The 23,641-nt window shown below is 46.4% G+C and overlaps 1 protein-coding gene across 1 annotated transcript in view; it reads right to left on the bottom strand.

The window, feature by feature from the left end:
* ARHGEF11 (Rho guanine nucleotide exchange factor 11) overlaps positions 1-23,641 on the bottom strand; it is a 229,429-nt gene that overhangs the window by 5,426 nt on the left and 200,362 nt on the right. Inside the window, exons 13-33 of the mRNA XM_007948600.1 lie at positions 21,243-21,285; positions 19,907-20,003; positions 19,590-19,712; positions 16,866-16,889; positions 15,305-15,449; positions 14,880-14,976; positions 14,044-14,073; positions 10,712-10,838; positions 7,488-7,667; positions 7,343-7,390; positions 6,950-7,137; positions 6,486-6,632; positions 6,122-6,201; positions 5,829-5,954; positions 5,028-5,145; positions 3,541-3,719; positions 2,999-3,074; positions 2,547-2,714; positions 1,571-1,661; positions 763-888; positions 218-288 (exon numbers count right to left, since the gene is read on the bottom strand). Of these exons, the coding sequence (XP_007946791.1) occupies positions 218-288; positions 763-888; positions 1,571-1,661; positions 2,547-2,714; positions 2,999-3,074; positions 3,541-3,719; positions 5,028-5,145; positions 5,829-5,954; positions 6,122-6,201; positions 6,486-6,632; positions 6,950-7,137; positions 7,343-7,390; positions 7,488-7,667; positions 10,712-10,838; positions 14,044-14,073; positions 14,880-14,976; positions 15,305-15,449; positions 16,866-16,889; positions 19,590-19,712; positions 19,907-20,003; positions 21,243-21,285 (2,284 nt within the window). The remainder of the gene's footprint in view (positions 1-217; positions 289-762; positions 889-1,570; positions 1,662-2,546; positions 2,715-2,998; positions 3,075-3,540; positions 3,720-5,027; positions 5,146-5,828; positions 5,955-6,121; positions 6,202-6,485; positions 6,633-6,949; positions 7,138-7,342; positions 7,391-7,487; positions 7,668-10,711; positions 10,839-14,043; positions 14,074-14,879; positions 14,977-15,304; positions 15,450-16,865; positions 16,890-19,589; positions 19,713-19,906; positions 20,004-21,242; positions 21,286-23,641) is intronic.

Here is a 23,641-nt window from a genome sequence, read left to right as displayed (position 1 = left end):
CCTCATGTTGTTTCCGCCTTACTCTTAGCAAAACCACATCCCTCTGGCCCTGATGTTCAGAGCTCTGCCTAACTTGGTCTTGTGTGGCTTTTCCCCTTGGATCTCTCTTATCACTCCCACATTGACAACCCCCCCAACCCCACTCCTGACCACTTCCCTACTTCTGTCTATAAAGTATGACTTGGATGGGGCCCTCACAAGAGTTCAGGGCCCTTACCTCCAGGCAGTTCCTCAGGTTCTGGTTCTGAACAAGTTCTGTGGAACACTTCTGAGTCATCCAGTCCTACCCTGAGGGAAACAACCAATCAGGGGTAAGAGAGGAACATGCTGCAGTGAACTGACCTTCTTCTGGCCAGGATATGGAGTTGTTATGAAATTCCACCCTGGACCCCCGAGTTAGAGGGGGCAACAAAGGAGTGGGGTCCAAGGAGGGCAGTAGCAGGCTTCAACCTGGAGAGTAGCAACCTGGAGAGGAAGGGAATGCTGGCTGAACTTGTCCCTGTCCCTGGCTTTATACCCCCGCCCCAACCTCAGGCACGGTCTGCATTCCTGTCAGGTGGGAGGAGGCAAGATGGGCACAGGAGGCAGACAGGTATGGCGATGTTCCCCCCTCTGCTGGAGCCTATAGGTATCTATCTCCTTCTAACATTTTCTTGTTGAGGGGGTGCTGCATATCCCTGGGGGTGAAGGCCTTAGAAATAGCCAAAAACAAGCAACTTGGAGAGGGGCTGGGCAGAGGGCTAGGAGAGCTAAGCACTGCACCTGCTGGGTGCCGGGCTCTGGTGGGCTGACTCCTGGGGGCCTGGGGGTGGGGGATGGACAGGCATTGGGGCCACTCCGGGGTGCCTGGTGGCGTTCCGCACAGCCTCTTCTAAGAGCTCCATCCATCTGTTCCTCGGCAGGAACAGAAATACCCGGTGTGAGAACAAGACAAGGGCACTCCCAACCTCCCCCTACTAAGCCTGCTGCTCTGAGCTTTCAAGCCTTCTCCATGCCCCTAGACTCTTTGCCTGGCAGGTTCCCACCTCTCGAGTCCTGACTGGTGGCTTCCTTGGGGTTAGATTATTTGCAACTACCAAATATTGAAGATCTACCCTCTGTCAGGCTCTGTGCTAAGCATTTATACATTTCTTTTTCTCAAAATAACCCTCAAAGAGGTAGCATTATCCACATTTTAGAGAAAAGCAGCCTCAGATTGACAAAACTGTCTGACTCAACCTGTCTGTGTTCCATGAATAGCTAGGGAGTACAGGGTGGGGCAGTGGTCCTGGAAGCAAAATGTGAGGAGAATGGACGCAGTTAAAATGCTTGATGGGGAAGGGGAAGAGTGGGGACAGAAAGGAAAGAAGCCACAGCAATGGGTGGAAGATGCTAGGAACTCAGATTCTCCTTATGTGCGGGGAAGGGACAGGTCCCTTGACATCTGGCCTACCTATCGCTTCCCTTCCCATCTCCCCACCCGGTGTTGGCTTGGGGGCCCAGCCCAGGCCTCAATGCCCACCATCCTCATACACACCACCCTGGTCCCAAGGGGGCGGTGGTTATGTGTGACCCCTCAATCAATTCTCACGTGTTCTTGTCTGATGATGTCAATGCAACCAGCTCATAAATCTGGGGTGGGCCCAACTCGGAGGTGCAGATGATGAAGAAGGCCCGTTTATCTGCGAGGAAGGAAGGAAGCAGGGTCTGTACTGGGGTGGCAGATGCATGCCTGCAATCTGGGCCAGGGCAACAGAGTGCAGACTCAAAGCCCTGACCCTTAATTCTGAGGAAGGAGGGGAGATGAGACCTGGGCTATCAGACCCACTTCGGGCCCACTTCCAAGAGACAGAGGCAATTTTGGGGGCCCTAATGTCATCTTTCATTACCTGTGTGCTCTAATAACCCATTACCCTGTGTGCTCTAATAACAGTGACCGCTGACATCTGTATGTGCTCATGGGTTGTGTAATTTTTTCATACCCATCAATACTTTTCACCGCCCCCCCCACACCACCACACACAGGGAGGACAGGTATTGGCCCCGTGCTACAGATGAGGAAAGCGAGCTCAGAGAATTCCAGATGCTGATTCTTGGTCCACAGTCCTTTCCTGTACACACTCCACTTCTCACTGAAACATCTCGGTCCCCTGGACCTGGCTCTGTACTGTGGCTGCTCTGTGCCACTGAGCTCTGCCCTGGCCGCTATTCCAGCAGCCACGCTTGTCTTACTCGTTGCTGCCCATTCCCATTCTCTTCAATGGTGCTTAGACATCCTTAGTCCATTCCAGATGCCCACATCTCATCCAAACCAGCACTATCCTTGAGGGCTGACTATCCAGCCTAGGTTATCTATCTTCATCTTGGTCTCTACCCTATCCCTCTGAGGTACCTGTGCGTGGGACCACATGCTACTTCTTAGACTGGGTTATGGTAAGAAGAAAGAACACGATTAGACGAGTAAATCCTGCAAGGCTCCAGACTGGCTCCCAACACCCAGTGCTTACTGCACACCAGTAACAGTGACCATGGCCCCAAGCCAGTTGGGCCCATCTCCTTGGGAGTACCTGTGGCCACAGAGCGGATGAGCACAGCATTGAGCTTGAGTACGGGGCTGAAGGTCTGCTTGCTGTCTGAGGAACCCACGGCTGTCTTACTGTGGCATTTCAGCAGTAGCTTCTCGTCCTGTTTTTGTAGCAGCACCAGGAGATCCTCCAGCAGCAGTACATGGAGGTCTGGAGGAGTGTGGTGATTGTGAAGTGGGTCACTGCTGCCCATTCACCCCTCATGAACCCAGTGGGGCACCAGAGGCTTTCAGATGCATGTCTCTAGGGTCTAGGAAGCCCAGGGAGCCTGGAGACCCCACTTCCTTTTGCTTTGGATCACTCCCTCCCTACACTGTGCCGAAGACGTCCAAGCTACCCTTTAAGTCTTGCTTCAAATTGCCTCCCTGGCTGTTACTTCCCCCTTTAGAGCAAAAGATCTCAGGGCTCACCCCACCAAGGGCCCTGGCACATACCCAAGGTCTTATCCTTGCTGATCCTCCAGGTCAGGGGGCCCTCATGGATCATCTTTCTGGTTGTAAGATCCAGGCTCTATTAAGGAAAAACCATTCACTCATTTGTTCAGTAAGCATTTGAAAACCTTCTCATAGTGGATTGAGTGGGTTCTGCATAAAGGTGCTGGGAATCTAGTGAGACACCCCCATATGCTGCTACCTTCCTAAGAAAATCAGTCTCTGATTTTCTTGCCCATCTTTTCAGTTTTATTTCTTCCTAATTTATCTCCACTTTCACTTCAACGTTCCATCATGCTCTACTCCCCCACTTCCATGCTGAGTTCTAACTTGGTAGGGCTGTCTGCCCTCATTTCTGTCTAGGGATGAGGTGACAATGAAAACAAGGTGTGTATGTTCTAGGGCCCATCACCACCATTTTATCACATATAGGTCCATGTCTTCTACCTCTAAGACTCTCCAGGTGCTGGCCAGAGTATTGCTCCTAAGGGTGCCCAAGAAGCGTGTGTGGGGGTGCTGATTATGCTGCGGCCTCTGCTTCCTACCTTGAATTCTACTGCCAGTGGGTTGCTGGCCCTCTCTAAGGAGGTGGTATCCAGACGTTTCTGGTAGCTTTCCAAACGGTGCCGGTTCTCTGTCTGCTTCACGGCTTCATTCACATACTTGAGAATTTCCCGGCACTGATCCCGGGCCCGACAGAGCTTCTCATGCTCAGAGGTACCACCTATCGAATGGGGTAGAGGAAATGGTTAGGGGCTCCACCTTCAGTCTGTTAGATAATACCTGGCTCTCTGTATCCATCTACCACCCCTCGGTCAGTTTGTCATAAGGTAGTGGCTTACATGTGGCTATGATGCTAAAAGCTATGCCACAATATTTCAACTACGAGCAAGTTCACCCACGGGGGACAGGTTTCAGAGGAGCTTCTAGACTAAGACAGACTAAGAGGGACACTGTGATTGATTTCCAAAAAATAATGGCCAGCTATGGATAGCAGCAGAATATTGTTGGATGTAGTGCTGGAAGATGAGCCCCTCAGGTTGGAAGGCACTCAAAATACAACTGGGGACACAACGGCTGCAACAATGGATTCATTCTGTTGTACACAGGATTGCTGTGAGTCAGAACTTGATAGAACCTAAAAACAACCTGTACCCATGTTGAATGGCCTGCCTCAAACCAGTAGGCATGGATGGATATAGCCAAGCTACAGCTGCCTAACCTTGAAGACTTTAAGTAGTAAAGTTAATTTTTACTGAGTTTCTAGGGTTTTAGACCACTGTTTTGAACACTGTTCTGAAAACACAGTGCCTAGTCACAGCCAGCTGTACTGATACCAAGGGGACAGGAACAGGGACTATGGGTGATAACAATGTTACACCTGTAGGAAAGCCTGCTCAAATCAGGTTCAGTTCTCAACACCTCTGTATCCTCACTCCAGTGTTCCAAACTTGAGGGTGGTGGAAGATGCTCAGGATCTCAGGGACCTGAATGTGGCCTGGTCCGCTGCACACCTCTAAGGCTACCACATGTGGTTGTGTCTTTGGTGCACAGATGAGTCCAGCAGGGAGATGACCAAAACCAAACCAAACCAGTTGCTGCTGAGTTGATTCAGACTCATGATGACCCCATGTGTTGCAGAGCAGAAAAACACCCCAGAAGGAGAGTGAACAGGGGCTAAAATCCAGCTGTGAGCCCTGGTGTGGGACCATAATCTTCCTGAGGAACCAAGGCAACCTCTGCATGCCAAGCTGTGTGTCCACTCAGAGAGTGGTGCTTTTTTCTGTTTTGCACAAAAGCTGCATATAGACTAGTGGCTCTGACCTCTCCTGCTGTTGAATACCTTGTATTTCCCAAAGCACATTTATAATTATTATTTTCTTTGAGACACACTCTAACAGGGCATGGATGAAGACACTGAAGGCCAGAAAGGTCAAGTGACTTGCTGAGGTCACAAAGCAAGTCCATGCTAGAATTAGGATTTGAAACGAGGTCTCCTGACTCCCAACTCTGGCCTCTCTCCGTGCCCTACCCTCGGTATGCTTGATGATGTTCTCCAGCAGCAGCGGATACTTGGTGAGCCGCTGCATCTCTGAAATGATGAGGTCTCTAAGCTGCAGCCTCCGGCACTGGGGGTGGCTCTCAGCCTCCTAGATGGCAGGAGAGGAAGAGAGACAGAGGAAGTTCTCAACTTGTGGCTGGAGCTGGCTTATGGGCTCAGGGCCAAGATGGACATGAAAATGCCAAATGGTTCCTAATCCCCAGTAGGTCATTTAGAATCAGTGGTGGCAGCTTCTTCCTTAAATATTCAGGGTGGGGGTGGTGAGGGCAGGGCAAACAAAAGCTACATAAACCCACCAAAACCCCACTGCTATTAAGTCAATTCTGACTCATAGTGATCCCCATTGGTTTTCTGAGGCAGTAAATCCTTACAGGGATAGATTGCCCCATCTTCCTTCCATGGAGTGGCTGGTGGGTTTGACTCTCCAACCTTCTGGTTAGCAGTCAAATGCCTTAGTTAGGCACTGTGCCACGGAGCTGCTTCTTTTACAGACAAAGAAGCTGAGACCCAGGGAGTTTACTCTAAGTGCACACAGGTAACAGAAGGTGAGCCAGGCCTTCTGACTGCTAATCCAGTGTTCTTTTCAAGGAAGGGTGGTCTCTATCTTGATAGTGCTTATGTGTCAGTCAGTGTTTTCTGAAGGGGTGGTATGGGAGGCTATGGGAAGTTGCCAGGTGGACTAGGAGCTGAGAGCCAGAAGAAGGGAAACTTAGGAAATCCCTGGTGAACTCACGGAGATGAGGGAAAGCTGAGGGATGGCCAATGAAGTACCTGCATGAAGAGCTGGAAGCGGCTCTCCTTGCGCTGTTTGGTCTTGATCAGCTCCAGGGCTATTGACTGATAGGAACAGAACTGAGCAGCCACCTGCTGGAGTTCCTCTCGGGCAGGACCATCAAACTGAGAGGGAGAATGGACACCCATCCAGGCATCACACCCCTGCCTGGGACTTGTCCCTTCCCTACCTCCTCTCCTGCCACATCCCCTAGCCTTGGGTAATGGCGCCCTGTCTCCCACACTAACTCTACAATCTCCTTCTTGTCTAGCAAGCTAAGTTTGGACCATACCCGTGCCAGCATGAGGTCACTGATTTCTTTGATGATGGGGCCCTCCTCCCGGAGCTTCTTCATTGCTTCACACCAGGAATCTGCGGCAAGAAGAGAAGAAACAGAAACGCCTGGTACTGAGCTGCACTGCCAGATCCTTTGTAACAGAGAGAAGAGGGATCTGTGAAAGCAGTGCTGTGGGGAAGGGTCTAGAGAAGGAGATTCCTAAACTGTTGTACTTTTCGGGGAACTAAATGCTGTTTTCACCTTTTTTCTCACCAAAGATTGGGTTAACTACTCAGGGAGGTCTGGGTATGTGGGTGAAGGCTAACTAGAAAAGCAGTTTGAGGGGGTGGAGAATGGCAGATGGGGGGAGGCTCCTTACTGTGGATCTCTATGAGTTCAGGCAGGTTAGGAAAGAGCCGGCCTAGCTCCTCCCGGGGCATCAGGTTCTCCTTCTTCATCCGCTGGTAGAAGATCAGGTCCAGGACACGAAGTGTTCGCAGATGGGAAGCTTCGGTCACAAACAGTTCTGAGTAGTGGTTGTGGCAAGGAGGGAAGGGAATGGAAGGGAAGGAGAAAACAGATGAGCAAGTATCTAGAGTCACGACCCTGATTCCCAAACCACTTTGCTTTTGGGGCAACTGGAGTGCTGCTTTCAGATAAAATCTCAACTTTTCTCTCACCAAAGCAACAGAACTGAGGTGGACCTTACAGGAACAAGCAACATGGGCCTGGTCCTGCTCCCAGGGTCCCCCTCCTAATTTTCCTCTTTGCTACCTATTACAGGTCAGGTGTTAGACCTATTCTAGTCTGAGTGGAAGTGTGGGGGAAGTGGAGCAGGCTCACCGTTGATGACCTCCTGCCGGTCAATCTCCCTCTGGCTTAGCCCAGCCACAACATCCTTGCCTACGGTATGCTGCCAGTTTTGGGCATCTGGTTCTGGCTCCAGGTCAGACAGCTGGCCCAGATCATCCTCTAGGAGGTGGGGAAGGAGGGCATCTGTGCAGAACCCCAAGCTTGGGGACTCAATGCTCCTGGGGGAAAACAAGCAGCTCAGCTGCACTCTGGAGGAACAGCTCATACACAGGGTTTGTTCCTCCCTCTCCTGCCCAACCTGCTTGCACCATTCTCATGAGACACCTGTGGGCCATTAAGAGATGGACACTCAGGGCTTGGAGGAGTAGATGAGCATGGATAGAACCAGATACCCAACAAAGTGATACCATGCCCACTACTCACCTGTGGCCCATTTTGGGTGTGAACGGAGGGGTTGGGTTCTCAAGAGACCTATGGAGAAAATGTCAACTCTCAACCTCCTTCATCCTTCCAGCCTCCCCACTGCCCCCTAGGTATCACTAGGTAGAGCCGCTTGGGCTCCACCTACCTGGTAGAAAGGCTGGAAGCAGAGGATGAGGCTGACTGGTGGAGGCGAGTAGCCTCAGCAGCAGCGTCCATGTCAACGTCACTGCGAGAGCGGGGCACGTTCTCTGCCTTCCGAGACCGCTTCATCTCTTCTCGGCCCTTTAGGCTCTCAGAGCGGCCCAGGCGGATTTCTGAGCGGGAACTAGGGGGAAAAGGATAAAAGACCTTGAAATCTCATGTCCTGGCACCATTTTATCTGCTGCATTATCTTGAGGGTCTTCAATGCTGCTGCAGGCTCTTCACCCTACCCCCAAAAGGACCAGAACACCTGGATGGCAGAAGCTTCTCAACGACAAACCAGCAAGGCACCCAGCTCCTCCTCTCCATTTCCCTCCTGCTCAGGATCCTCTTGCAGTACTGGGTGCTTTCCTCTGGCCTTCTGCTGGGGCCTGGTGCCTGTGTTCAATGACAAATCATTTCTAGTGTTCTACAAATTCCTCCCTCTCTCTGGCCTAGCTTCATTAATAGAGCTGTTCATCTTCTTTCTGTCCTATTAGGAAAGGATCCTAATAGGAAGACAAAAATTTGGGACTAATAGAATCACACTTATGTGTGTCCAGAGGCCTAAGCCTCCCATCAGGAAAGCTGTGGACACCACAGTTCCTCATCAAGAACTATATGGACCCTGTCCTCCCTGGCCCTGGAGCCAGTTACTGGCCAGTCCATCTTGCCCTCTGCTTTGACTTTGCCGGAGCCGGATTGCTTCTTTTACAAGACCTTTTAACAGGAAGTACAGTTATTTCTACATACTCGTTCTAGGGTTCTCCCCCCAACAATGCCTGTCAGAAAATTCTATCTGCTGTTAGATTCCACCCCTCTAGTTGTGATGCATATTCCCTCCATTCTCATCTCGATAGAATCCTTCCTAAGCTTCCATTTGGCAGATAACTAGGGAGGGTGTTTAAAAGGGCCTGCTCACAGAAAGGCAGAAATCTGCTCCCTGGCCGCCATGCCTGGACACTAAGTGCCTCTGTGGCTTGACAAGATGCAGATGACTGAGTGTTGCCTTTTTTTATTTTTATTATTTTGAGTCCTGCAGTGTATCAGCCTTGAGACAGCTGGCATCTCTGACCCCTAGCTGCCTCACGATGGTGCCTCCCCACCGTGGCCCTGCTGGGGCTGGCTCCTTTGCTGACATCATTACTAATCTATATCCTGCTCTGCTCTTAGGACCACAGAAGGCCTGGAGACATCTGGAGAGCTGAGAATAGCACAAATGGCTTGGTCTCCACTCATCAAGTCTCTCAGAACTGGCAGGAGATCCAAACTAGAGCTCATCTCCTTGGGTCCTGGGGGCTCTGTCCATAGAAGAAGAGAACATACTGCCAACTGATCCCCTACTGAACTCACCCTCTAGAGAGCTGTTCGAACAATTCCAGCCCAAACCCAAACCCAAACCAGTTGCTGTCGAGTTGACCCTGACTCATGGAGGCCCCATGTGTGACAGAGTAGAACTCTGCTCCATAGGGTTTTCAATGGCTGATTTTTTGGAAGCAGATTTCCAGGCCTTTCTTCTGAGGTACCTCTAGGTAGATAGGAACATCAACCTTTTGGTTAGCAGCAGTGTTAATCATTTGCACCACCCAGGGCCTCTAATTCCAACCCAGACTACCTTAAAACACTTTTCACCAGTGCTCCTCAATGAGTCACTTAACATCATGATAAACCTCATCCAGGAGTTTACTGGGGCTGCAGTGCAAAGCATCTTCCTTGAAGCACTAAGAAGTAAGGCATATAATACACCTCTGGTCAAAGCTTCTAGTGTACTGCCTTCTGGACAGTACTGGAGGATCTTATACCAACTGAGTATCTACAACAACCTCTGACCCATTATGCTGCACTAATGCTATTTTTTCCAAGAATGCCAATTAGTTTATAATTATCAAATCTAAAGGCTTCTACTTAGAACAGATTTAGAATCCTGGTGAGTATCTTAGGGCAAACTTAGATAGCAACTTCAAGAATACAAGTTTGTAAATGGTCTCAAAGTCTTTTCTTTTTCATATATTTGATAAATCTGTAAGATCATGCCTACTACAGTAATCACATGATTTGAGAATTTAATCTACCCAATTTAATTAATTTACTCAATCTGTCATCTTAGCACAAATCAACTCTTTCTTCCCGGTAAATTTTTGTTAATTCTTCACTGTCCCAAAATCTTTAATATACATTAGCTTGTAACGGATCCATATAAACAGAAAAGAGTAACATGCATACAAGTAGGAATATCTAAGAGTTTGATAATTCATTATTTCAGAAGGGAAACAGTTTGAGTATCTAGACTGCTACAGACTGACTTGCCTTCATCTGTGCCTGCCTGTACATTCCAGCTCCTCACACCTGAGCATATGTAAGAACTATTTTCAAATACATGACGCCCCTATACCTCAAGGGTACCATAAGGGATTTGCAAGGGTATTTTTGACTTTAGGCAAAAGGATATTTTAGACTATAGGCAATTTTTACATTAGGTATTGGCCACAGAAATTTAGACATAACTCATCTATTGCCATGCCACTTAAGAGCAAGCCAGACCAAGACTGTATCTTAATACCTAGAGAAGGATTCTAGTTGGAACCTGACCAAAGATGGAGGATATGAAAGATCCCAGAGTCTCAATTCCCTCCTTTCTTCTTGAAAACGGAAGTTTGTTTTGAATATATCAACTTTGTATCTCTTTGCTGAGCTGGATATCTGATGCCCAGGACCACACTGCTGCATTTAAAGTTCCCAGCAGAAGAACCTCATCTCCAGCTCTCTCCTTCACAGACAGGCAAAGAATTTCTTTTGCCTGCCTGGGTCTTTTATTTCGTAGGACTCCCTTTGGCCCCCTCTAAAGTCTGTCTTCTCAGTTCTTATTGTTTAGGACTTCCTGGTTAGCTGCTTTAGAATATAACTAGCTCACTCCTAGGATGAGCTGCTGCACAGACAAGGGATGGATCCAAAGGAAATAATAGAGCATGTAGCCCCTGGGCTGGAAGGTCAGGGGCCCTGCTTACTTTCCCAGTCGGCCTGATCATCAACATAATGTCTTCTACTGAAATACCTGGGGAGACAAAGTTATTTGGTGGCAACTTTATACCCTAGCAGAAAGGGGTAATGTCACTGGAATGAAAACTCTAGCTCTAAATCTTGCCCATACTCCCCTTGGGCAGCCAGCAAGCCCAGTGCAGCTACTGCTACCTGTCGCTCTCCAGGAGGTCCTCAGGAAAACTTCCCGTCGAGAGCCGCTGTGTCCCAGGCTCTGGGGCCTCATACTGCTGGTTGTTCTCAAAATGCTGAATGATATTCCTCACATTACCTGGTTTAACTAGAAGCAAAAAGAAAATGAAGGGTACTCTGCTTTCTGTTCAGGAATGACTCCTCACGGCCCTCACTCCCCTGCAGCCCAAAAGACAAAGCAATGAGCAAGCATGATGAGAATGGCATGGGATGAAGATCAGGAGGTATGGGTTCTAATCTTCTACTAATACGCTGTGTGGCCACGGGCACTCAATCTACCTTTTTGGTCTCAGTTTTCTCACATGCAAAATGAGAGGGTTTGGAAGTACATTTTCTATATAAATTTCTTTTGACTCTCACATTCTTTATTACAAAGATATTTCTGCTAGAAAACCATGACTATATTTTTCCCAAGATCTACATACAGGTTTTGGAAAAAAAAAAAGCTAGGAGGACCAAAAGCATATATTTTGGTCATGTTGCCAAATTATATCAAGCATTTAAAAGATGTATGCTACCCTCAGTTCATTATTTCTGTTTTCCCTCACTCCCCCCTTTCCTGGTTTTTTGTCCCCTGCTGGTCTCCATCATTGAAAATTCAGGCCCTTTATTACCAAAGACAGGTGACTCAGGAAGGAAGAGAGGAGAGATGTCACTCTCTTGGCAGTCACAAAGCTAAGAGAAAAGAGAGCTATTCTTGTTCAAAGAAACAGAAGAGGACAAGTGAGAGGGTGAAAAGGCACAAGGGATACCACTTAGAGACCCTGGTGAAAACTTAGACCCAGGGTTTGCTGGCTCTTAGCATGAGAAAAGAGATGAGGAATTCATCTCAAAAGTCAACTAGTTTAGTTCTGAGTCCAGTAATACTAGAACAGAGGTTGGGCTAGAAATGCTACTCTGCATGAGAAGCAATGGGAAGGATAAGTGGGATCTGGGAGGCAAGAGAAATACGCAAGGGTCTAGGTCCTGATTCTAACCAGGATCCTGCCCGACCTCACAGATTTTGTTATTCTGTTATATCTGTTATTGTGTTGTATTGACATATACAAACTTACAACATTTTAGAAATCAGGACCAGATCTGCCCCAGACTGAATGTGCATCTGGGCCTCAGAACAGCTGCAGGAGTCATGCTCAGGTCTGCAGCCTGAGCAACCCCAGCTGGGGATGATGTGGGAGCCTGGGAACATCCTATGACCAAAAGCCAGAGGCTGCACGTGTCCACTGTTCCCTCTCTCCTGGGTCACTTAGAAAATATCCAATCATTTTCTGGATATAGTTACACTCTAACTGACAAGATTCTGGCGTGACCCTAAAATCAGTTATAACTGAATGACTCAGAGTAACAGGAAAACACAGGTAGGAACACATTATTTCAAGAGCAAAGTTTCACTGGTAGCCTTTGCTGTTTCTTCCATTCTGTAAATAACAAATGAAATGAAATGAAAATGAATTATATACTATTAACAATTGAGTACTGTCACTAATAAACAAGGACAACAGTTGATGATCTTAAATGGCAAAAACTCTTGATAATGAGGCTTTTGAGCTTTGCCGGGTCTTAGGTATGAATATGAAATTTGAGGTTTGGGAATTTTAGAACCCCAAACCAAATCATATAATCAGATCTGAGTTGAGGGGTGCCTAGCATCTTTATCCTACCCCTAGGATCAGCAACAGGAACTTCACCCTGGCCGTTCCCTCACCTTTCAGCCCAGCAGAGTAAGCAGCCCAATTAGGGTTGCCCAGTCTGTAAAGCCTGCTGTTGGCCTCTCACATGCTTTGGGCAGAAGGGTGAGAAGCAGGTGCTAAGAATGAAGGGCCTCAGAGGACCCTTAAAAGTTTGTGCCTGGTTTCCTCCAGACTTCACCCCAGGTGCCTTTTCCCTGTGCTAGTTTTGCTTTGTATAAATCACTGTAGCAAATCAAAGCTGCCAGTCCTCCCCCACCCCCAAAAGAATTAAGGGCCTGGATTTCAAGTTATGTTTTTTTTGAGAAAAAAAAAAAAAAAAAGAAAAAAACAACAAAAAAACCAACAACCTGTTTTTATAAACATAAATATATGCTTCAATACATCTTTATTTTTGTTTCAAATGATATAATCAATCTGTTGTCGTTATGTGCCGTCGAGTTGGACCTGACTCACAGTGACCCCTCCTTGGGTTTCTGAGGCAGTATCACTACAGAAGTAGATTGCCCCATCTTCCTTCTGAGGAGTAGCTGGTGGGTTTGAACCGCCAGCCTTCTGGTTAGCAGTCAAGTGGCTTAGGCACTACGCTACCAGAGCTCCCATAATGAATCTAGAAACTTATAATTTTGAAGATAATATTTTTAATCACCACTTTTACATAAGATTTATGTGAAATTTACATAAAATGAATTAATAACTTCCTGATTACACCCCATCACTACCGTCTTTCTCTATTTACTATTGTTGTTAGGTGAAGCAACTCTGGTGGCCCAGTGCCTAAGGCATTTGACTGGTAACCAGAAGACTGGTGTGGAAGCCAGTGAATTGCAGAACTATCCTGTGGGGTTTTCTGGGCTGTAATCTTTAGGTGAGCAGATAGAAATCAATCACTTCATTGTATGCATATGGACCTCATGGATGGGAAATGAACTTGTCCAATTCTGTGACCTTTCAATCTAGGTTCTAAGCTTCTTGTGGGTGAATGTATATCACATACAAAATACACAGATTCTAGAAGTTATTAGGTGCTATGAGTGTTATTTATGGTCATTCTTTTTTAACTGTTGCTAGTTTTATAGTGCTGGCCAACTTAAGAAGAGTCAAAGGAGATGGAAGTACTATGTTGAAGAACTTAAACAGGGTTTTAGGTAATATAAATGATGATTTTCATTATTATTTTAATTGAAAACAAAATTCTGAGTAATTTATGCTTCTGCTTTACTGAAACGCACTTCAATTTATGAAGGTTTTCCTCATTTACAGAGAGCCCTGGGCTTTTAGAACCTTACCCATGAAAGGCTGATAGGAGGACTGGTGGAAAAAAAGGTCTTAGGCTGTGGGAAAATTAACAGGTCACGAAGGCTGGCCTTTGCCAGAACCACTAGGACGGCTCTACCTGGGGAGGAGGCGTGGCCAGTTCTGGAAGCCCGCCTTGGGCGTGCGTGTGTCAGAGCAGCTTTAGCAACAAGGAGGAAAGTGTAAGAGAAATGGAGTGAAGGGAGGGAGGGGAAGAAGGGATAGGAGTGGAAGATGAAGAAGGAAAAGAGAAGAAATGGAAACTCAATGCTAATGCAAAGAAAAATCCAAAGAAAATGGTCCTTTTACCTTCCACAGGGGACAAGGGAATATGAAATGCTAAAAGAAAAACAAACAAAAACAAAAGTAAACCATGAAAAATCAAATTAGCGTTTCAAGAGTCAAAATAAAAATTACATCAAGCTGAAAAATGAAAAGGTAGTGGCAAAAAATCAGGGGTGATCTGAGTCCCCACCTGTCCCCTTCCCACATACAGCAATTTCAGAAAAGGCAGCAGGCCCATCCCATGGCCTTTACAGGTTCCCACAAACACTGGGGATTTAAGATACTGATTGGGAGAGGCAGCAACAATTTCCAGACAAATGACACAGTGCTAGGAAGAGATCGATGCTAACATCAACTGAGCTTTGGGTGACTGATGGCACTAGGGGAACCTCTGGGTCCCAAACCTGTTCCCCATCCCCATCTACCTTGTTCTGCTTAACAGTAACTCAAAGTTCCTACGGAGGGTCCATAATAGCTTTCAACTTGCAGGAGCTTAGTACAGATGACTCTCTTGGATGAAAGTGAAAGGGGCTATTTATTGTCAACGACCTTTGCCAAGGGGGAAACAGTTTCCCATGGCTGCTCAGTACTTAAAACTGGCTCTGAGTCCCTAGACTAAGACTCAGGGACTGGCATGACTCCTTGGCTCTGAAATGTTCACCCATTCTCAAAGAGTCTGCACTGGAAGCAGCAAGTAGAGAAGGCAACAGTACTGATAGGAAGCTGCACCTCAGAGTTTGGGTCTGTGGCTCTCAGAAACACAGGTAGGACCTCTGCCAGCAGACTGGTATGTGAGGGAGCTGCATGGGGCTGAGGCAAATTGCCACCTACAGAATGCCCAAGGCTCCCCAAATACTCACTGCTCTGGGAAGAATTTTTGGGCTTCCCAATGTATTTGAGAATGGGGTTTCTCTTCTTGTCCTCCAAGGCATCCTTTTCCTTCTTGGAATTGCTGCTCTGCTGAGATAAGAGACACAGGGATTTGGAGAAGGTCTCAATACTGAGACTTGGCCACAATCACTCTGCCACCACCTACCCTTCCCTGCACCAAGACTGGTTCTAAATAATAACTGGAAAGTGGACTCACACTTGTACCATAACTCGCACTGTTACTTCTGGCCTGGGTTTGGAGGCAGGGCAAACAAGCTACTCTTGTTTGGGGATCTGCACTGACTCACATGCAGAAGTGCAGAGCACAGCTAGAAAATTGCACGATGGCTTTCCTAGTCACCTCAGTGCAGAGAAATGCACCAAGAGAAGAATAGTTCTAGGGTAGCTCTGTCACCTTCTTGGTCTTAGGGAAGAAAGGTAGCCACTTGTCCTTGTCAGGAGCAGACTGGGCCTTTTCAGCTGGGTTGGAAGGTCGTGCCTCTCGAAGACGGATCCCAGCATGGTTCATGTAGGTATTGAGGGCAAAGTCCATGGGGGCACTGTAAGAGAGGAACCATGTACTCTGAACCAGAAAGGTCAAGTTATGTTCCCTGCTGGCAGGCAGAAGGGCAAGAATCCCAGTGAAGTGGGGTGGGTAAAAGCTAGCTAGCTAAAGGGGCAGGGTATTCAAAGAGAAGTTTAAAACAATCAAATGGGACAGCAGGCAAAAGTGGCTCAAAGTCTTGGCAAGTACAGGCTCTCTAGGAGAAATCTCATTATCCGTATAGAGCCCTTTCAAACAGGGGATAGTGGTTACTGGAAGGACATGCCAATTCCCTTAAAAAAACCCTCGTCTGGCTGGTCAAGTCATGGACAGACCTAGAGGATGGTTTGAGGTCTACAGTTCATATCCTCAGGCATGTGTGTGTGTGTAAGGAGCTCTGGTGGGGCAATGGTTAAAGCACTTGTCTGTTTACCAAAAAGTCAGCAGTCTGAATGCACCAGCCACTCTGTGGAAAGAAGGGGAGGTAGTCTGCTTCCATAAAGATTTACAGCCTTGGAAACCCTATGGGACATTGCTACTCTGTCCTATAGGGTTGGTATGAGTCAGAATCAACTAGATGGCAGTTGGTTGGTTCACTGGGGGGTGTGTGTGTGTGTGTATGTGGTGTGTGTGTGGGGGGATGGCAAGTGGAAGGGGAGAAATGCCCATCCCATCCCTGACTCTGCCAAGGCATACCGCTTCACCACCCTTCCATTCCGGTACAAAAGGGAAGAGATGGAAAGGAGCTGTCAAACTGCTTCCAACTGCCACAAATGACACTGTCCAGAGCTCTGTGCTTTAAAATGCATTCAGCCTTCAATTGTGTAGACAGGTTATGCACTCTGTAGATTCAATGAAGCAAATGCTTCAGCCCTGGCTTATTCTCCCCTGAAACAGACTTCTAACCCCATCTTCTCTTCCTTATTAAGTGTGCATGCTTAGGGAATGCACACTCATTTTAACATTAGCTGATGAGAAACAATGAGGTATGTGTACAGGCCATAAAAAATCACAGTACTTGGCAAGAGAGGAAAATCTTGCACCCAGCTCCCCAGGTCTGCAGGTGCAGCTAACACCAGGCTGATTCCACTATCACTGTTCCTTCTTTAAGTGGTTTAGGGGGAAGGTGCAGAAAGAGCTAAATTGGGTGGAAAAGAGGAAGCCAGGTATGGGAATGTTAGAGCCACAGCAGCTTGGTGTCTCCATACTGTGGAGCAGATCTGATTTCCGAGGCAGACAGGCAGATCCCTGAGCTTGGAGAGAGTGCTGGCTAGTCCCAGCATCAGGTACCAGACCTATGACCCCACTGGGCTATGGTTACACATATACTTGGGAACTAAACTTGGACAATACTAGGGATTCCAGCTGAGCTGGGAAGCACAATAGCTCCCTTCTACCTTGAAAGCTACAAATGGACCATGGACTCACTTACCTCCTGTCTTCCTCGTACTTGGACCTGGAACAACAGAAAGAAAAGATGACTCAGACCACAAAGACAGAGGCTCATCTGCCTGTGCTGAGACTAGGGGAGGGTAAGTTCTTTCTTGGAGAAAGGGAGGGTTAATGGGAGAGAAGAGGAGGAGTATGATAAAATGTCACATTTAGACTCTTGGTCACAGCCCTGGAGCCAGCTTGGGGCTCCAAGGTGAAAGTCCTCATGCCCTCCAGGAACTCAATTAGCACATAGTTCTCTTGACATATCCTTCCAGCTATAAAAGGAAGGGGAATATGGTCAATGTGGCCTCTTGGTTGGTGTCTGTTTCAGCCTATGAAGTTACTACAGAGGAACAAGTTTCTCTTTGTATCCACCTAGAACTAAGACAAAAGGGTTGGGGTGACTCTAAGGCAAGAAGAAAGAAAATAAGAGAGCAGAGATAATACCTTGAGCCTGATTCAAAGAGACTTATTTAAAAGAGGAAAAATGGTGACAACAACTAGCGTTTGAGTGCTTACTATGGGCCAGGCACTACTCTAAACTCTTTATGTATGTATTAACTCCTCTAATTCTCACACTAACCCACAAGGTAAGTATTATCATTATCATCTCCATTTTGTGACACCAAAGCTTCACTGCTTTAAGGAGAAATCACCACAAGTGGGGTCCCTATGCTATCAATAATAATCCCATTTGATTTTGCAATACCTACCATCTCAAATAGGCTTAGATGGGTCTTGTCTCTGTCTCCTGGAGTGCCAAGGATGATTACTGTCACCTGATAGCTTGGGAAACTAAGGCCCAGAAAGATGCAGGGCTTGGCTATTGTTCTAATCCAAGTATGACGGTTAAGTTTTTAAAGAATACTCACTCCCTGGGTGATCTCATCTAGTCGCATCTCCAGTCCACTTCTCTTATCAAATGCCAGATTCATATCTGACATTTCCTACTCAAACCTCTAATTTGATGTCTAAAAAACCCCCTCAAATTTAACATGTCAAAGCCAAACTCAATTTTCCTTCACAGAACTACTCCACATAAATCATACCTATCTCAACTGATGGTATCTTCATCCTTTTAGTAGCGTAGATAACAAATCTTATGAGTTTTTCTTGACTTTAATCTTTCTCTCACACCCCACATTCCATTTTTAGGAAATGCTCCTATTGGTTCTATTGTCCAAATGCACCTAGAATCTGACTTATTTTTACAAACTCCATCATTACAACTCTAGTCCAAGTTTCTGCCATCTTTTACCTGGACTTCTCTAACAGTTTCCTAACTGATTTCCCTGCTCCAAATCCTCCTTGCATTCCTACCACCTTCTGCTCACAGTCTAGGCTCACACAGCTCCAATGGCTCCCCATTCACTGACAGCAAAATCCAAGTCCTCATAATAGTCCCCAAGGCTATATGTCACTACCCCTTCCATTACCTCTGTCTTTACCACCTACTTCCTCAACCTGCTCTGGCCACACTGGTTACTGAGAAAGTGACCTCAAGTATGTCAGGCACATTCCTACTTTGCCCTGGCTGTTCCCTCAGCCTGCAATGTTCTTCGCCCAGATCTCTTCAAGGAGAACGCCCTCACTTTCTACAATTGCTCAAGTGTCATTTCTCAATAAGCTCACCCTAACCATCCTATTTAAAATCACAACCCCCTGGTGCTGGCACTTCTGGCCCTTCTCATCTTGCTCCATTTTTTTCTCCCTCCAAAACCAAACCAAACTCACTGCCACTGAGTCAAATCCAACTCAAAATCAACCCCCACTGGGTTTCCAAGACTATAAATCTTTATGGAAGTAGACTGACTCGTCTTTCTTCCACAGAATAGCTGGTGGGTTTAAACCACTGATCTTTTTGGTTAGCAGCCAAATGCCTTAACCACTATTCCACCAGAGCACCTTACATTTTCTAACACATAAGATTTATTACTTATTATGTATTGCTGTCTCTTCCCACTATAATGGGAGAGCCACAGGGAAAGAATTTTTTTTTTTTGCCAATGTAACCCAAGAGCCTAGAACAGTGTTTGGTACCCAGCAGGAACTCCATAAATATCTGCTGAGTTGAAATTTCAGTTGAGAGTATAGAGACCATCTTATATAGAATTTTATTAAATCACAGCTATTTTGCAGAGAAGCAGTACTGAGAACTAAACATTCCCATGTTCCCCACCTCTAAACCTGAAAGTGTCCTCAACAGTCTCTGATGCTGGGACTTGTATCAGAGGAAATAGGACTGGAAAAATATAACCAAAGCAGCTGTACCAGAGCTCCTTAGTAAGTTAAGTTAGTTAAGTTTCCTGATGTAATTAGTAAAAATGGTGCAATTTCCCTTGAGCCAATTCTATCTGCCTCCTAAGGAACCTTAGCCACTAGGAGACTCACAGTGCTGGTCTCACTGCCAATGTCAGGTATGGTTTTAGGGGTAAGGAGAAAGGTCAGGAAGAGGGCTAGAATGGGGAAGCAGCAGGCTCACTCTGTTCCTGGAGCCCATGGTTTGACAAAACCACCGGGTTACTGTAAGGAGCTCTAGGCTCTGCAACTTCCTTGAAATGCCTGCAGCCCTCAGCCTGAGAGAGCAGCAGGAAGGCAGGACTCCCCATCTTTCAGGGGAAGGAGAATAGAAAGAAGTAGAAGAAAGAGAGAGGTGAGAAGACAGACTCATAACATATGTCTATCTTTTCGGCATGTTCATGGGGTGGGGCTACAGACTCACAAAATATCTCCAAGGGCAGCCAGCTGCTTCTCGGCCACATGGCGTTCTCGTAGAGGGTCCCCATCCAGGTCCAGCAGGTCGTTTTCACCGTACAGGCTGCCCAGCCCCAGAGTGCGCTTTGTTCTAACCCAGAGACACACAGAAAGAAACAAATGTACACAAACACTCTAGAGACAGATATTCAGAAAGAGTTAGACAAACAAACACACTAGCAGGAAACACACACATCACAGAAAAACTTAAAAAAAAAAAAAAAAAGATGAAGAGACAGATGGGTGAGTAGGAGAGAGAACAGGAGGGGAGAGGGCTGGGCAAACCTGTAGTCGTGGATCTGCTCCTGGATCTCTGGCATGGCTGCCTCCTGAGCTTCACAAAGGATGCTGCGGATGTCCTCATTGTTTCGCAGGCGCAAGTCTATCATGGGAGGCAAGAGAAATGGGACTGGGGTGTGGGGAGAGGAGGAAGCTGCTTCTGCTGGGCATCTCAAACCACTTCAGCTCATGTGGCATGAGAAGAGAGGCTGGCTTTCTGCCTTCCTGTCAGCTTGAAGGAAGTGGTAGCTCGGGCCTATCAGGTCATTCCTGAACTTAGGACTTGAATCCTGGTGCCCAAATCCCAAGGTAAGGATGGGAAGATTTTCTGGATGTTCTATGCTCCATTAAGAGAAAGATTAAAGCCCCTCTCGCCAGATGTGTCCAAACACGGTCCTGTGACATCAAAGTCCAGGCCTCTGAGAGGCTCATTACTCTTCTAGTGCCTCAAGGCTACTCATCAGGCTGAAACACTTCACATTCTGTGAAACTCAAACATCCCAGCAGAAACAGAACGATGTCTCCCCTTCTACCCTGACTCCACTCAGCCCATGCTGCGTCCCTGAGAGTGGCTAGCTCACTCTTACTCTGCTTTGCACGAGCTCTGTTCACTCCATTCCGTATCTTCCTCTTTTCCATCGGTGCCCGTAAACTACCTCTTTCCAAATGCTACTTCTAACTTCTATTCTCTAGAAGCCTCCTGGGATTAACTTCTCAGATGGACATCCTTTCTACAAGCCCCACTCCCTACCTCTTAGCTCTTAGTCTCAGACTTAAGAATGAGAAGGCTCTTAGCTCTTAGTCTCAGACTTAAGAATGAAAAGGGAGCTGAGCAGTCACCCAGTCCACTGGGATTTCATTCTGGACCAGCTGTTAGCAGGAACTTACAAAAAAACAACCTCCAGAGATTCTGACTCTATAGGTAGGACAGAGAGAGGGTCTGGTTTCTGGTTTTCTGTTTAGAGTTCCTAAAGGAATCCCAATGATCCAACCAGGTTTAAGAACCCCAGTTCAAGTCCAATTTCCCCTTTGTATAAATGAGCCAACTAAGGCACAGAGAGGTCACACAGAAGGCTGGCAGAAATGAGATCAGAGCCCTGATCCCCTAACTCCACGTCCAAAGTCTTCCCATGACAAGCACTTAAGCAGGGTCTATCCCATCTGTGTTTGTCCACAAGCTGTCGCAAAGTATCCTGGAGGAATCGTCCCATGATTCTTTCCCCTATTAGAGTACAGCCGTCCAAAGACAAGAACTGTATCTCCTCTGTCCTATGGAGCCTCCTCAGAGCTCAGGACAAGAATGGCATTAAGAGGAGACCAACTGACCAAGAAGCCAACTTACCAATTTCAGCCTGTAACATCTCAGGGATCTTCACTCGCAGAGGCTGAGAAACAGAAGAGTGGGTAGAAGTGGTGAGGTCCACATACTTCAAGGAAATGGGGAAGACCTCAAGCTGGGCTTTTAAATATCATCACCTTTAATTTTTCCCTACACCTACCCCATTCTCATCTCTTTCCAACTTGTATACCTGAATTCTACAGTAGGATTTCTGAGAAATGTATCAGGGCAAGCTGAGAAGACTGGCTGAGGGTGGTACATGCAGTCCTTCCACTCTTAGTTCAAGTATACTGGGTTGCAGGGAATGGGGATATTGTTCCACATGGGGACCAGTGATAATTCAGGCTATTTGATGGCTTTTCCCTCCTCTACACTAATAAGGAAAGATTGGTCTATGTTACCTAGTCTTCCAGTTAGCAGAATGTTCAGGCTTTTGCTTTGAGAGTACCAGATAGCTGGATATTGGGGTGGCTCCATAATAACTGAAAGGGGTAACTTCTTAGCCATGACCAAACACCTTGAGAGAGTGAGTCACAGGGCCTACAGGCTCGGGATCATAGTCGTGGGGAACATCAAGCTCAGCTGGCACAACGGTACACAAAAACAATTTTCTACATCCTACTTTGCTGAGCAATGACTGGGGTCTTAAAAGCTTGTGAGTGGCTGTCTTAAGATGCAACTACTGGTCTCCTGTTGTCTGGAGCAAAGAAGAGTGAAGAAAAGCAAAGATGCATGGAAACAATTAGTCCAAGGTACCATCAAAGCAAGGGAACCCAGCCTACATGACCCCGAGACCAGAAGAATTATATGGTGCCCGGCTACCATTGCCAACCACTCAGAAAGGAATCAAATTTGGAGATCCTTGATAGAGTGGGAAAAAAATGTGGAACAAAACTCAAAATCATAAAAAAAAAGACCAGACCTTGGGGAGGAAATTGGAGGGGAGCTGTTGCATTGTGGTAAATTGTGGTCAATGACATGAGACAAAGTATATGTGAACTGCTGTATCGAGAGTGATTTTGCTCTGTAAATCTTAACCCAAATCTAAATAAAATAAAATTAAAAAAAAAAAAAAAAGACCAGGCTTACTGTCTGATAAAGACTGGTGAAACCCTTGAGATTATGACCCTTAGTCACTTTTTGGGCCTGGAATTTGGCTTATTCCTGTGGTTTAACCTTCAAGCCTATGAGGTGAACAATTACACCAGGGAGGTGCACTCCTTGGAATCAACCATGGGAGATGAGAAGGACAGCATTTGCACAGGAAGGAAGCACAGAAGGCAGGAATGCATAGGAAAGAAGGACATAGGGAAAACATAACCACAAGGAGGAAGTGGGAAGAGGGCTGTTACACTGTGAGGATTACAATGTCACAAAACAAAATGTACATGAACTGTAGAATGGAAAACAAATTTGTTCTGTAAACTTTCACCCAAACCACAATAAAAAGTAAAAAAGAAAAAAAAAAAGATTACAGCCTTGGAAACCCTATAGGGGCAGTTCTACTCTGTTCTATAGGGTTGCTATAAGTCAGAATTGACTCAACTGTAGCAGTTAGTAGGTTAATGCCATAACTACCAATCTTTGCTACTTCCTTGGCAAACCAATGAAAAGTCAGAATTATGAAAGACATTTGGGGCAGTTTGAAGCAAAGTTCTCTTACTGGCTGAGTGTTTACTCATTTGATTTATGAACTGAGGTTGAAATTCAACTTATATTACAAAGGCTTCCACAGCAATTAAAAAAAAAAAAAAAAAAAAAGAGGAGTAACTCATGACCCATTTAAGGGGCAAAATATAAAAATCCTGAGGAAAGGGTGGTTTGTTTCCCAACCTCACCAATCCTAGTACTTTACTGCTACTAGGCATTAGTTTAGCTAATCAAATTTAAAAGTCTAAGATGAGAACTGCCCTCTGCAAGCAAAGGTGTTACCTGTGCCAGTAGGACCCTGATACATCCTCTGGGAATTGTGTCCAGACACAAAGAGTGTTCATCTGCTCAGAGACTACAGGGTCCCCCACACCCTCAACTTCCAGTCTTGCTTTGGGCAGTGATAGCGAGTCACGGTGAGCTTCAGAAACCTGGGTTCTCTTCTTGGCTAACTGACCTAGACCATCTGATGTCTCTGGACCCCTGTTTATTCATCCCAGAGATGGGCAAGGCAGGGAGGCTCAGAGAAAATCAGGGCATGGATTTAAGGAGAGTAATTAGAATTTGGTGTCATTTCTTCTTTAAGTATTTTGAGGAGAAGCAATGTGTGTTCTCCCTTTGTTAGACATGGAACAAAAGAGGCACAGTGAGGCGATCAATCTTTTGAGAGTAGAAGTGGGAACAGAATTCAGGAATTCTAATCTTCCAACCCAGACTTTTTTTTTTTTTTTAATTAGGATTTGGGTGAAGAT

This window comes from Orycteropus afer, unplaced genomic scaffold (assembly GCF_000298275.1).
Source record: "Orycteropus afer afer isolate SDZICR_OR568_19922 unplaced genomic scaffold, OryAfe1.0 scaffold00217, whole genome shotgun sequence".
Taxonomy (NCBI): domain Eukaryota; kingdom Metazoa; phylum Chordata; class Mammalia; order Tubulidentata; family Orycteropodidae; genus Orycteropus; species Orycteropus afer.
Note: the sequence above shows the minus strand (reverse complement) of the source record. Positions and strands in the feature narration are given on the sequence as shown.